This window comes from Muntiacus reevesi, chromosome 2 (genome assembly GCF_963930625.1).
Source record: "Muntiacus reevesi chromosome 2, mMunRee1.1, whole genome shotgun sequence".
Lineage (NCBI taxonomy): Eukaryota > Metazoa > Chordata > Mammalia > Artiodactyla > Cervidae > Muntiacus > Muntiacus reevesi.
In genome coordinates, this window is record NC_089250.1 from 6,742,207 (window position 1) to 6,758,288 (window position 16,082).

General features: G+C 38.7%; 1 protein-coding gene across 4 annotated transcripts in view; it reads right to left on the minus strand.

Annotated features, from left to right (window-relative positions):
* TASP1 (taspase 1) overlaps positions 1–16,082 on the minus strand; it is a 251,874-nt gene that overhangs the window by 190,722 nt on the left and 45,070 nt on the right. For all 4 annotated transcript variants that reach the window (XR_010661275.1, XM_065919536.1, XM_065919537.1 and 1 more), the window contains 2 exons: positions 9,076–9,196; positions 294–378 (listed from right to left, as the gene is read on the minus strand). Coding sequence is in view for 3 of the 4 variants with exons in the window: in XM_065919536.1 (XP_065775608.1) it covers positions 294–378; positions 9,076–9,196 (206 nt within the window). In the remaining variant the exon portion in view is untranslated. The remainder of the gene's footprint in view (positions 1–293; positions 379–9,075; positions 9,197–16,082) is intronic.

Below are 16,082 nucleotides of genomic sequence, written 5' to 3' on the forward strand. Positions count from 1 at the left end.
CCCCGGTTGAGCACTTATTAACAGCAAAAGCATCTCTACAATCAACTACAAAACCTAAATTAACTCTGATCTCTTTTGTGCATTAATCCATAATATTCTCTTCCATCCGGAGCTCTCTCTCGAAACAAAATGTTTCGAGATCACAGAACAAAGAGTGTCGTCCTCTCAAAGGCCAGCTACTGCTGGTGTGTAACCAACAGCATCAGGCTTCTGTGGATAAAAATAGCCTTCAAACACTGCATGCACCAAAGACCAAAGGCCCGGGGAGAGACGAAGAAGAACAAAGCAGTTACCAGGGAGGAATTCGGCCGGCTGAGAGTTTGCCCTTCTGCCCTTCACACAAGAGTCTGTTTGCAACTGAGACTGGGTTCTTGATTCCTATAAAATAAAATCAGCAGAAAGTGAAATCAGAAAGTCTTCAAGTTTCCCACTCAATTTTGTGTTTGTTTCAGTAAGACAACTTTTAAGTATCAATATCTTGGAAAACTTTCTATAAATATACTAATGAAAACTGTTATTTATCATGAACAATAAGGAGCAAATCAAATATATGAATACCTATAGATATAAGAACAGAACAAACATAAAAACATACATTCTCATTTTATCATGTCCTATAGCAGCAAAGACTGAATTTGAAGTAACACAAATTTAAATTAGGTTCCTCTTTAATAGATTTCAGGATAGAATTAAAAATTTAACTGGAAATTTGCCATCTATTATCAAAACCATGAATTTCCTCTAAGGAATACACCTGACTACAAACAGCTTCAAACTTCTCCTTAGGGAGAAAAATTAACAGACAAAATTTTTAAATCTCACCTGCAAGAAAGAATAAAGTCCTACAAATGGGGAGAGAGTGGGGAGAAGAGGCCAAAGACATACAAGATTGAGACTGATGTGGCTAGGATTGCTTCCAGGAGGGAAAACAAAATGAAGAGTGAGAAAAGGATGCTTCTCCAGAGGAAGAGTATGATAGGAGGTACTAGCATGAAAAAGAATTTCCAGGGTGAAAATAACAATGACAAATATGACAATGATTATGACAGAAGACAGTGACAGTAACTTAGGATCCAGTATGTGCCAGGCCCAGTGCCAAACCTTTACATGTATCAGATTATTTAATTGACACTTCACCTCTATCACATAAGTATAGCTTTAACTCTATATGATTACTGAGGAAACATTTGCAAAGGTTAAGTCACCTGCCCAGGATCACATGCTGATATTTTAAGAGAGGAAGCTAATGACCACACCCTTAACCACTAAGTTATAGTTTCAGGACACTATTAATACAAAAAAAAAAAAAAACAGGATATAAAAAGACTGAAAAACCTCAGATTAAACAACAGATTGACTTAAAACTAGATATTTAGCTAACACCAAAAACTACTGTCCCCCCAACCAGAAAAGGATAAACTATCAAAAGACGAAAAACTCAGATCTCTGTACAAAGCTCTTAAAATAAATTTATTTCTGTGTCTGATGATTCAGTGGTATAAAGACATTAATTAACTGATAAATTAACATAAATTCAAAGCTATAAATTCACCACCAAAGCTTCAAAAGGATATCTATGATGCATGAAAAACTGACTCTGAAATTCACCAGGTAAACTTCGTAAAAAAAAAACAAAATGAAGAGGCACTTATCTTACAAAATACCATTTTCTTATTAAAAGCTATTGTAATTGAGTGTGGTTTGTGTACAAAATAGACAAATATATCAATGGGACAAAACAAAGCTAAAGTTGAGACACAGACATGTGTGAATGAGGATATTTAATACGTAATGCAGACAGTATTTCAAATGTAGGAAAGGATGGACTGTCTATGAGAGGTGGACAGAACAGAGAGCGATGACAGTCAGACTGTTTTATAACTGTATCAGCTACCAGTTGACTGCTGTGCAGCTACAAATGCACCCTTGGTTGCCTGACGGGTAAAAGCGGCATGGGCCACCAAACCGCGCGGCCGTGGCCAGCTGGCACACCGTCAGCATGGTCAGTAGGGGCCCTGGAGACACGCCGCGGCGGCCGGGCTCCTCGAGCGCACAGGATTCACGCCATGTGGCCCACACGGCTCTCTCCAGCGCCCAGCGCCTGCGGGGTGCAGCTTTCTGCAGCATTTGCCCACCACATGCTTCCCCAACTCACAGCAGCACAGCGGACAGCCCCAGAAAGAAAAGGACCATCGTCACGGATCCCCACGCCTTCTCCTCAGTCCCACACAGAGCAGAGTACCCTGTGGGGCTGGCTGTCTAGGGAGCCAAAGTCCCAGCGCTCATCCTAGGAACGGAGGTTTCCCTCCCACGGCTCCCTGGGCTCTGCGCACCCACCGGCCAGTCTGAGCCCCACAGGATGGTTTCTGCTCCCACAGGACTACGGCCTGGGTGACGCAGCAACTTCCCTGCCAGACAGCAGGCTGCAGCCACACCTGGTTCAGTGAGGTCCGAACGTCCTTCCACGTTTTCCTTACGTGGGTATTTCCCCTCTGCCCTTTACGTTAAGCTTCTCCTCTTTAACTGCTGTGTGGTTTCTGTCTCCTACCTGGACCCAGTCTGATACAACAAATTCAGCAAATGACTAAATCTCTCCTGTGTCTCAGAGTCCTCAATTATAAAATGGGGATAAAAGTACTGATCTCAGCAAGTTATCCTGAGAACTAAATGGTTTAACACACATGAACTACTGGAGAACAATGTATGGTATGTAATAGTCACCCAATAAATGGTTGTTGTTACTCAATAGACTCTACAGGGACAATTTGTTGATCATTTCAGAAACTGATCAACAAACAGTGCATTCAAAAAGCCAATGAAAAATAAATTACACGTATATTTGAAGAATATGTAAGTGACTGCACTTACAATTATGACTGGGAGCTGACTGTGGCTCAGATCATGAACTTATTGCCAAATTCAGACTTAAATTGAAGAAAGTAGGGAAAATCACTAGACCATTCAGGTATGACCTAAATCAAATCCCTTATGATTATACAGTGGAAGTGAGAAATAGATTCAAGGGATTAGATCTGAAAGACAGAGTGCCGGAAGAACTATGGATGGAAGTTTGTGACACTGTACAGGAGACAGTGATCAAGACCATTCCCAAGAAAAAGAAAGGCAAAAAGGCAAAATGGCTGTCTGAGGAGGCCTTACAAAAAGCTATAAAAAGAAGAGAAGTGAAACACAAAGGGAAAAAGGAAAGATATACCCTTGTGAATGCAGAGTTCCAAAGAATAGCAAGGAGAGATAAAAATGCCTTCCTCAGTGATTGGTGCAAAGAAACAGAGGAAAAAATAAAATGGGAAAGATTAGAAATCTCTTCAAGAAAATCAGAGACACCAAGGGAACATTTCATACAAAGATGGGCACAATAAAGGACAGAAATGGCATGACACTAACAGAAGCATAAGATATTAAGAAGAGATGGCAAGAATACACAGAAGAACTGTACAAAAAAGATCTTCATGACCCAGATAATCACGATGGTGGGATCACTCACCTAGAGCCAGGCATCCTGGAATGCGAAGTCAAGTGGGCCTTAGAAACCATCACTATGAACAAAGCTAGTGGAGGTGATAGAATTCCAGTTGACCTATTTCAAATCCTAAAACATGATGCTGTGAAAGTGTTGCACTCAATATGTCAGCAAATTTGGAAAACTCAGCAGTGGCCACAGGACTGGAAAAGGTCAGTTTTCATTCCAGTCCCAAAGGCACCGCCAAAGAACGCTCAAACTACTGCACAATTGCACTCATCTCACACATTAGCAAAGTAATACTCAAAATTCTCCAAGTCAGGCTTCAAAAGTATTTGAACTGTGAACTTCCAGATGTTCAAGCCGGATTTAGAAAAGGCAAGGAACCAGAGATGAAATTGCCAACATCCGTTGGATCACTGAGAAAGCAAGAGAGTCCAAGAAAAACATCTATTTCTGCTTTATTGACTATGCAAAAGGCTTTGACTGTATGGATCACAATAAACTGTGGAAAATTCTGAAAGAGATGGGAATACCAGACCACCTGACCTGTCTCCTGAGAAATCTGTATGCAGATCAGGAAGCAACAGTTAGAAATGGACATGGAACAACAGACTGGTTCCAAATTGGGAAAGGAGTACATCAAGGTTATATATTGTCACCCTGCTTATTTAACTTATATGCAGAGTACATCATGAGAAATGCTGGGCTGGAAGAAGCACAAGCTGGAATCAAGATTGCTGGGAGAAATATCAATAACCTCAGATATGCAGATGACACCATCCTTATGGCAGAAAGTGAAGAACTAAAGAGCCTCTTGATGAAAGTTAAAGAGGAGAGTGAAAAAGTTGGCTTAAAGCTCAACACTCAGAAAACTAAGATCATGGCATCTGGTCCCATCACTTCATGGCAGTAGATGGGGAAAGAGTGGAAACAATGGCAGACTTTATTTTTGGGGGCTCCAAAATCACTGCAGATGGTGACTGCAGCCATGAAATTAAAAGACACTAGCTCCTTGGAAGAAAAGCTATGACCAACCTAGACAGCATATTAAAAAGAGGAGATATTACTTTGCCAACAAACGTCTGTCTAGTCAAAGCTATGGTTTTTCCAGTAGTCATGTATGGATGTGAGAGTTGGAAAGCTGAGTGCCGAAGAATTGATTCTTTTGAACTGTGGTGCTGGAGAAGACTGTTGAGAGTCCCTTGGCCTGCAAGGAGATCCAACCAGTCCATCCTAAAGGAGATCAGTCCTGAATATTCATTGGAAGGACTGATGCTGAAGCTGAAACTCCAATACTTTGGCCACCTGATGGGAAGAACTGACTCCTTTGAAAAGCCCCTGATGCTGGGAAAGATTGAAGAAGGGAGGAGAAGGGGACGACAGAGGATGAGATGATTGGATGGCATCACCGACTCAATGGAAACGAGTTTGGGTAAACTCTGGGAGTTGGTGATGGACAGGGAGGCCTGGCGTGCTGTGGTCCATGGGGCCGCAAAGAAGCAGACACGACTGAGCGACGGAACTGAACTGAACTGAAAACCTTAAGAAATGCAAAAGCCACAAAAAGGAGAAAAATAAGTTTGACTAATAAAATTTTAAGTTCCAATATGATAAAGCACATTATAAACAGGGTTAAACGGCAAGCCACACAAGAAGTGTAAACAGAGAAATGCTAATGGCCTTGAAAAATATGAAATTTCATTAAATGCTAATGATATCTCATAATAAAAGAAATTAAAACTAATTGAAATGCTCTTCATACTTATCACAAAAATCAGAGAAGATATAGAAGATTACAGCAAATGTGTAAGTAAACTGACCTAATTGATATATATAGAAAACACACCCAACAACGACATAATACTGTTTGGAAGCCCTTATGGAACATTCATTAAAATACACCATAAGCAGAGCCGCAAAGTAAGTCTCAAAACATTTCAAGGGGCTGGAACTTTCAGACTATGTTCTCTGACGACAGTGACATTCAACTGGAAGTCAATATAATGTTTAGGCAAATAAATCTGACAACGCATTTAAAAAAGACAAATTCCTTGGAAAATACACACAAGAAAAATATAGATAGTCATATAACTGGTAAGAAAATTGAAACCCATGTATTTAAAACTTTCCACACCCTGGAGAAGGAAATGGCAAACCACTCTGGTATTCTTGCCTGGGAAATCTCATGGACAGAGAAGCCTGGCAGGCTGCAGTCCACAGGGTCGCAAAAGGTTCAGACACGAATACGTGACTAAACAACAATTCACCAGGAAATGGGCACAATTCTTGAGGCACTATCCCTCTGTGTTCCCCCTTTGCCTGGCAAAGAAATAAAGCCACTCTTTCCTTGTCCTCCAAAAAAAAAAAAAAAACTTTCCACAAAGAAAATTCCAGTAATTCAAAATAACCAATGAATTCTTCCAAATAATTTTTAGAAATCATTCCAATTGTATACATACCCTTTCAAACAATATAGGAGAAAAAAAAACTCAACTCATTTTATAAAGGCAGCCAAACATGATTCCAAAATCTAAAAAGAATATTTTAAGTAAGTAAAATTAAAGCTGATGATTACATGAACATAGATGTCAAAATCTTAAACATCAGGAAATCAAATCCAGTGGATGTAAAAAACAAGATAAAAAATTCAATCATGAAGACTTTATGCTAGGAATGAAAAGTTGTGTTAGCATTCAAAAAAAAAAAATCATAAATTTTATCATATCTACAAAATAAAGAATAAGAGTCAAAGATGCAAAAAAACACTTAATATTCAATACCCATTTAAAATAAAACCTATCAGTAAACTAAGACTAGAAGGAAACATCCTCAATCTGATAAAGAGCATTTATGAAAATCCTATAGCTGGAAGCACACAGTATGGTGAAATATCTCAGAGTACCCCTCTAAGATCAGGAACAAAACCAGGATGTACACTGTCATCACTTGTATTCCATACTGCACTGAGCCAGAGCCAGAACAAAAATGCAAGGTAAAAAACAAAAATTTTCAGTATTGGAACAGAAAAAGCAAAACTGTCATGATTCAAAGATGATGTGACTATGTATATAGAAATTATAAAATAAAGTTATTTTTTTAACTGCTTAAATTAATAAAGTTATCAAGGCCACTGAATACAAGTCCAATACACAAACCTCAACTGTATTTCTAAATACAAAAATAACTGGATACTAATATTTTAAAATATATACTTAGAGTAGCCATGAAAAAATATCTGGAATAAATCTAATAGAAGATGTATAAGATATATATATTAAAAACCATAATATATTGCTGAGAAAAGTAAACATTACTTATATAGATGTACACTTTTCATGTTCACAACAGAAAGATGCAATATTATTAAGATGTCAGTTGTCCACATATGGTTCTATATATATATTCAACACAATACCAATCAAAATCTCAGCAGGGTTTTATTATGGACACTGACAAGTTGATCCTAACAATTTATGAAAATGCCATAAATTGAAAATAGCCCATACAACTATAAAGGCGAAAAAAGGAAGCTGGAAATCTTATATGACCAGACTATTGAGACACAATGTCAAGCTATAGTAATCAAGACAGTATGGTACTGGCAATAACACAATAGACAGAACAATGGAATAGAAGGTATAGAAACAAACTCCTACATGTATAGTTTTCTGATCTACCAACACTCTTCAGAGGAAAGGATTATCCTTTCTATTGACAATGGCAATAAACCATCTGGATATTCATAAGAGGGAAAAAAATTAAAGTTGGTTCTGACTTCACCTACTCTAAAATGAATCTGAACTTCATAAGAAAGCTAACTATGAAGGGTTAAAAACAATAGAACTGCTATCTTCAACAGGAAGCTATCCTCAAAATTTTGGGTAGGCAAAGGTTTCTTAAAATACAAAAAAAAAAAAATTAGCCATAACATAAACAGTTGATAACTTAAACCTCATTAGAAGACTGAAAAGGTGAACCAGAGACTGGGAGTAGATATTCGCAATACATGTATCTGACAAAGGATTTACATCAAATATATAAAAAGTACTCCAACAAATCAGTTTTTAAAATCCAATAAAAAGTACATGAAAAACAAAAACAAAGTACACAAGGATATCTCAATGGCCATGACATTTAAAAATATTCTCAATATCATTAGTCACCAGGGAAACTCATATTAAAACAGTAATACCAAAAAAAAAAAAACTTAAAAAAAAATAAAAAATAAAACAGTAATACCGCTAATTCATATATCAAATGGCTAAATTTTAAGAAGAGTAACAATACCAAACATTGCCAAAGACGTCAAGTAACTGAAATGCTCATAAATCATGGGAGTATAAATTGTAAAAACTACTTTTGAAAACTGGACAGTTTCAACTGTAGCCAAACACATATGTATCTAAACTTACCATTCTAAATCCTAGGTTTATACTCAAACGAAGTTAGTGCATATGTCTACCAAAAAACTTGTACAAAAATATTCACTGGAGTTTTTATTATTATTATTCATGAGTCAAAAACTAGAAATTAGTCAAATATCCACCGAGGAGAACAAATAAGTTATTATATATTCATGCAACAAAATGCTGCTACTGCAAAATTTAAAAGCTATTGTGATATAAATCATACGTCAATCTCACAGGTATAACAGTAACCAAAAGAAACCAGACACAGAGGGGTATGGTTCCATTCATATGGATTTGAGCAAAGGGCAAATTAATCTGCAGTGCCTAAAGTCAGAATTAGGGGAGGAGGAGGAGGGTAGGATGGGAATACCAGCAATATAAACAAAGAAGAGGCAAAAAGAACCTGTCTGGGAGTTTGGAAATGTTTTCCATTTTGACACGGAAATCTTTTATGTCTTGATTTGGGGTGGTGGTTTACAAGGTTATATACATGTAGGAATTCATGAAGCTTTATATTTAAAATCTGTGCCCTTCATGTATATTTCACTTCAATAAGTGAACTAATATACATTATATATATAAGTACTGATGTTTAAAAAAACTTTAAGCCATCCTATTTACAGAAAACAAGAAAGTTTCATAATAACTGATATCATTATTTTTTATTTACCATTAGTCTTAAAGTTTCAAAATACATTTTTTTTAAATATGTGCAAAACTGTATTTCTATTACATATAAATACAGAAAAATTAATTTTATTTTACTGGTTAAACCCTCCAGGGAGAGTTTTGGAAGGAAAGATTTGGAAAATCAAAGGTAAATTTTATTTATATCATTTGAATTTTTTAACAATAAAAATATATTATTAGTGTATTCAAATAATTGCAAAATTAATGGAATATGCCAATTCCAATTTTAAATGTCTGTAATCTCTTGAGGAGATGAAGGAGAGTGATCACACTCTAACCAAAGACTTGGACATATGCTGTTTCACTGTTTTCTTTAAAACTAACTATAGGTAAGATTTTATGTTCTAAATTCAATAAAAGAAAAAAATGTTTGTTTTCAACATTATTATAAGCAAGAATGATGAAAACAACTGGGCTGTCCTTAGGAGGAATGAAATGGTAATATTCAGTTTTTTTTAAGAGTAGAGATCATGTGTTTTAATGTCTACATACCACTCAGTGCCCCAACAGCTCCAAAATTCAAGGATTTTCCATCCATTATACTGGCATCACATTCAATTTCACCCAAGAGATTTAGATTAGATCCCATTCCTGCATTTGTAAAAGGAGAATCCTAAAAGATAAAAACAAAAATTAAAATACCATTAGTCTTTTTTTTTTATTTACCATTAGTCTTAAAGAAAAATTGCCAATGCTTAAAAAACTCTTCTAAACACTAGGAAGGTAAAGAACATTTCCCAACTCAATGTATGATATCAGTACAACACTGATTCCAAAACAAGGCAAAGACAAGAAACAAAAACTACAGATCAATATACTCATGAATATCGACACCAAAATCCTCAAGGAAACAAAATGCAGCAAAATATGAAAACATTATATACCATGAACAAGAGGGATTCCAGGAAAACAAGTTTGGTTTAATAACTTAAGCTCACTGTAATATACCATATTAATACAGAACAAAACCAAAACCAAAAACAAAGATCATATTAATAGACCAAGAAAAAGTATTTGACAAAATTCAATACGCTTTCATGAGAAAAACACTCAACAAACTAGAAAAAGGGAAATATACTTAACATGATAAAGAGCATCTACAAAAGTCAGTCCAGAGCTAACATCATAATTAATGGTGAAAGACCCTTTCCCCTAGCATCAGGAACAACACAGCAACACTCGTCTGACCACTCATATTCAAAATTACAGTGTGTATTCTGGACAGGATAATTAGGCAAGAAAAAGAAACAAAAAGCATCCAGATTAGAAAGGAAGAAGTGAAATTATTTCTTTTGGAAGATGACATGAACTTGTATACAAAAAAATCCTAAAATCTCCATTAAAAAACTATTCGAACCAATAAAAAAGTTCAATGGGGTTGTAAGATATAAGTTCAATATGCAAAAACCAACTGTATTTTAGTACATTAGCAATGAAAAAAAGGAAAATTTGAAATTAAGAAAACAATTCAACTTATAATCACATCAAAAAGAATAAAATACTTAGAAAAAAATTAACAAAAGAAGTGTAAGATTTGTACATGTATGTAAAACATGTTTTTAAAAAATTAAAGGCCTGAATCAAAAGAACCCATGTACATAGAACAGAAGACTTAGTATCTTTAAGATGGCAATACTCCCCAACTTGGTCTGATTCAATACAATCCTATATCAAATCCTCACTGTTGTTTTCTGCAGAATTTGATAAATTAACTTTACAATTCATATAGAACTACAAGGAATTAAGAACAGTCAAGACATTCGTGTTTTGTAAAGTTCTAGGAAGCTTTTCTCACGTGCCAGAAAGGGGCTGGGTTGATGACAGTTTTAAACTTTCAGCTTCCTTAGCGTCCTCTCACAAGAGGACGCTGGCTGAGACAGACACTAGGAGTTGGACTGGGGCGGGGGGGAAGGGGGGTGTCATCTCATTGTCTCTGGGGATCCCCACACCCCTAGCCCCTGTTTCTCTTTTCTCAATATTGATTAAAGGTGAGCTTTCAAAGGCTGCCCAACCACAAGTTACGCTTTAGCCCAGGCCATGTGCCTTCTGATGTCTGCGGATTCATGGAAGTAGAAGCTAAGAGGAGTGTGGACGGGCTAGTGGATAGCAGAGAACATCAGGGAAGATGCATGTTTGCTTGGTTAGGGTCCCTGGAATGGCCCAGGCCTGGTGGGTACCAATTAAACTTTCCAAGGCCTAGAAGTCCGAGGCTATCTATCCAGCGCTTCATGCTGTATCACACAAGCCTCTTTGCCAGGGCGGGCCCAGATGTCTTTGAACTGGACCACATGTGCAGTCTGGTCCCTGCTGACTGGCAGGACAACTCCTAGGAAATGTCTTAGTGCAAAGTCAGAAGTTACCACATGATGTTGTGTTTCTGTCCCTGAAAAACTAAGAATGGGGTTTAAGGAAAAACTGGGGCTTCTTTTTAAAATTAAAACAAAACAAACAACAACAAAAGAATAGTCAAAACAATCTTTCAAATAAAAAAACAAAATTGGAGGGCTCACACTTCTAGGTTTCACAACTTACTACAAATTATAGTAATGGAGACAGTCTGACATGGACATATAGCTAAGGACAGATATGTAGATCAATGCACTAGAACTGTCTGGAAATAGGCCTTATACTTATGGTCAACCCATCACAGTTCTCACGGAGACAATACTGGAGGAGTTTGTCATGACAAAGGTCTGTATAGTCAGAGCTAGGGTTTTTCCAGTAGTCATGTACGGATTTGAGATTGGACCATAAAGAATTCTGAGGAGCAAAGAACTGATACTTTCAAACTATGGTGCTAGAGAAGATTCTTGAGATACCTCTGGACAGCAAGGAGATCAAACCTGGAAATCAATCCCAAATATTCACTGGAAGGACTGATGCTGAAGCAGAAGCTCCAATACTTTGGCCACTTGATGCAAAGAGGGTGACTCACTGGAAAAGATCCTGATGCTGGGAAAGATTGACAGCAACAGGAGAAAGGGGCAGCAGAGGATGAGATGGGCGTGATTGATTCAACGGATATGAATTTGAGAAAACTCCGGGAGATAGTGGAGGACAGGGGAACCCGGTGTGCTACAGTCCATGGGGTGACAAACAGTTGAACATGACTTAGTGACTAAACAGCAAATCTTTTCCAAAAATGGTGACGGATCAACTGGACATCCAATGCAAGAGAATATCTGAGTAAGAAATCTCAGTCAATCCAGAAAATTAACTCTGTTCTAAGCTAACACAAATACCAGGAAACCAGGGCAATTCTTTATCCACCTAAAGATCATCAAATGTACAAAATCATCTACAAATATCTCCAGTTTCTTGAATTTCTGCCAGACCCAAGGAAAACTAACCACAACACGAAGATCTCCACCATATATTAACACATATAACTTGAGCAAAGGGGTCAGGGATTTGAGACCAGGGCTTTTTCCCTAATGCAAATAGAAAACCTAACTGTCCATAGGATTTTACAAATGAGATCACAGGGGAAAAAAAACACAAAGTGATTGTAAAATTAAATGGAAGATGAGTGATACAGACAATAAGTATTTTGAGAACTCCAAAGGAAACGGGCCAGTACGAGATGAAGTTAAAGCAGTCTTCCTGAAGAATGTATAACAAATGCAAAGACTGGTCAGAAAATTCCAGTGGATAAGCTAGGAGCAACAGGTAGGCGGCCACAAAGTTTCAGAGTCACAGAAGACACATTTAGGAAATATGTTTGGTGGGAGCCAAATAGGCTGCTCCATGTCACTCATCAGAATCTGAACTTGACTGGGAAAATGGTGAGAAGCTCTTCAAGCTTTCTATAGAAACAAAAGTCAATTTTTAACAATTTTTTTCCTGTAATTGAGATCTAATCTTACTGCACTGTGGTTAGAAAAGATTACTGGAATGATTTCAATTTTTTTGAATTTACCAAGACTAGATTTATGGCCCAGGATGTGATCTATTCTGGAGAAGGTTCCGCGTGCACTTGAGAAAAAGGTGAGGTTGATTGTTTTGCAGTGAAATGTCCTATAGATATCAATTAGGTCTAGCTGGTCCATTGTGTCATTTAAAGTTTGTGTTTCCTTGTTAATTTTCTGTTTAGTTGATCTATCCATAGTTGTGAGTGGGGTATTAAAGTCTCCCACTATTATTGTGTTACTATTAATTTCCTCTTTCATACTTGTTAGTGTCTGCTTTACATATTGTGGTGCTCCTATGTTGGGTGCATATATATTTATAATTGTTATATCTTCTTCTTGGATTGATCCTTTGATCATTATGTAGTGTCCTTCTTTGTCTCTTTTCACAGCCTCTATTTGAAAGTCTATTTTATCTGATATGAGTATTGCGACTCCTGCTTTCTTTTGTTCTCTATTTGCGTGTAATATTTTTTTCGAAGACAACCTCTTTAACAAGTGGTGCTGGGAAAACTGGTCAACCACTTGTAAAACAATGAAACTAGAACACTTTCTAACACCATACACAAAAATAAACTCAAAATGGATTAAAGAGAGAGGAGGAGCCAAGATGGCGGAGGAGTAGGACGGAGAGACCACTTTCTCTCCTAGAAATTCATCAAAAAAATAACTGAGCGCAGAGCAAACTTCACAAAACAACTTCTGATCGCTAGCTGAGGTCATCAGGCGCCCAGAAAAGCAGCCCATTGTCTTCGAAAGGAGGTAGGACAAAATATAAAAGATAAAAAGCGAAACAAAAGAGCTAAGGACGGAGATCCGTCCCGGGAAGGGACTTGATAGAGGACGTTCCCAGACACCGGGAAGCCCTCGCACTGGCGGGCCTGGGGGAAGTGTTGGAATCTCAAGAGTTTGAATCTGACTGGGAGGGATAGAATAAATAAAACCCACAGATTACGAACCTAAAAGCAACTCCCAGCAGAGGAGTACCCCAGACGCCCGCATCCGCTGGTGGCGGAACGGAGAGGAGCGGGCGGCATTACTTGGGGCAGGGTCCGGGCCTGAGCGCCCTGAGGACAATCAGAGGGAGCTTTTGTGAGTTGCCAGCTTGAACTGTGGGAGAGCAAAGAGAGAGAGAAAGCTAACCGGCCCGAACACACTGCCGGCCGTTCGCAGAACAAAGGGACCGAGATTCTGGGCGACCGAAGTCCGCCGGGAGGGTCGCGGCGAGACGGAAGGCGCGGGCGCCTGACCGGCGCGGGCGGGGGCTGGGGCTGGGGACGCGGAGGGCAGAGGGCGCGCACGCCCGACTGGCGCCGGCGGGGACTGAGACTGGGATCGCGCGGGGCAGAAGACGCGCCGCACCCGGGGAGAGAGCGCCCGTCAAGCGCCTGGCTGCCTGGGCCACTCGGGCGGCGTGGGGCCGGAGCGCGGGCCCAGCTTTGTGTGCTGCGCTTTTGTGAATCGCCCGAGGGCTGGAGCCGCGCGCAGAGTGGCGCGCGCTTCAGACAGAAGAGCCTGGAGCCTGAACAGCGCAGACCGAGAAAAGAGCGCAAGCCTCTCCCGGGAGCGCCGGCCCCTCCCCGCACGGCCCCTCCCCGCACAGCCCCTCCCCGCAGCGCGACGGAACTAGCTACCTGAATAAGAATCCACCTCCGCCCCCTGTGTCAGGGCGGAAATTAGGCGCGGAAGAGACCGGCAACAGAACCCAAATAAAGGGAACCGCTTCAGAAAGGACCGGTGCAACAGATTAAAATCCCTGAAGAAACCACTGACTGACTACACCGGAAGGGCCTGTAGATATCGAGAAGTGTAAGCTGGAACGAGGAGCTATCTGAAGCTGAGCCGAACCCACACTGACCGCAACAGCTCCAGAGAAATTCCTAGATATATTTTTTCTTTTTCTTTTCTTTTTTTTTTTTTTTTTTTTTTTTAAGTAAGGAAAAAAAAAAATTTTTTTTTTCTTTTTTCTTGGGTCTCTTTTATTTTCCTTTAAAAATTCCTTATTACTCCCCCATTACTCCTTAACTTTCATAGATTTTTACGATTTTTTTTAATTAGGCAAAACAATTTTTTTTTCTCTCTCTTTTTTCTTTTTTTTCTTTTTCTTCTTTTTCTTCTTTTTTCTTCTTCTCTTCTATTTTCTTTTTCTTTTTCTCTTATTTCTTTTAAAGCCCTCTAGCACTCCTTTTACTACGCCTTAATTTTCATTTTCAATCCACTATAACCTTACAGAAGAAAGGAAAAAAAAAAAAAAAGAAGAGAAGCCCTATTTTTATACCAAACTTCATATATATTTCTAAAATTTCTTTTATGTGTTTTGGTTTTTGTTTTTAATATAGTATTTTTAAGAGTCTAACCTCTACTCTAGATTTTTAATTTTTGTTTTTCAGTATATGATATAAATTGTGAACATTTAAGAATCCAATATTCAGCTCCCATTTTTATTCACGAATGTGTTGATTATTCTCTCCCAATCTTGACTCTGTTTTCTACCTCAGAACACCTCTATTTCCTCCTTTCCCCTTCTCTTCCCAATCCAATTCTGTGAATCTTTGTGGGTGTCTGGGCTACGGAGAACACTCTGGGATCAGACAACTTCGTAGATCTGTCTCTCTCCTCTTGAGTCCCCCTCTTTCTCCTCCTGCCCATCTCTATCTCCCTCCTCCCTCTCCTCTTCTCCATGTAACTCGGTGAACCTCTCTGGGTATCCCTAACGGGGGAGAAACTTTCCACCATTAACATAGAAGTTTTATTATCAGTGCTGTATAGTTGGAGAAGTCCTGAGACTACAGGAAGAATAAAACTGAAATCCAGAAGCAGGAGACTTAAGCCCAAAACCTGAGAACACCAGAAAACTCCTGACTACATGGATCTTTAAGTAATAAGTGACCGTACAAAAGCCTCCATACCTGCACCGAAACCAACCACCACCCAAGAGCCAATAAGTTTTAGAGCACGACATACCACGCAAATTCTCCAGCAACGCAGGAACATTGCCCTGAACGTCAACATACAGACAGCCCAAGGTCACACCTAACACATAGACCCATCTCAAAACTCAGTACTGGGCACTCCATTGCTATCCAAAGAGAAGAAATCAAGATCCGCACACCAGAACACTGACGCAAGCTTCGCTAATCAGGAAACCTTGACAAGCCAATCGTCTAACCCCACCCACTGGGTAAAACCTCCACAATAAAAGGAACCACAGACCTGCAGAATACAGACAGCCCACTCCAGACACAGCAATCTAAACAAGATGAAAAGGCAGAGAAATACCCAACAGGTAAAGGAACATGAAAAAAGCCCACCAAGTCAAACAAAAGAGGAGGAGATAGGGAATCTACCTGAAAAAGAATTTAGAATAATGATAATAAAAATGATCCAAAATTTTGAAAGCAAAATGGAGGTACAGATAAATAGCCTGGAGACAAAGATTGAAAAGATGCAAGAAATGTTTAATAAAGATCTAGAAGAAATAAAAAAGAGTCAATTAAAAATGAATAATGCAATGAATGAGATCAAAAACACTCTGGAGGGAACCAAGAGTAGAATAACGGAGACAGAAGATAGGATAAGTGAGGTAGAAGA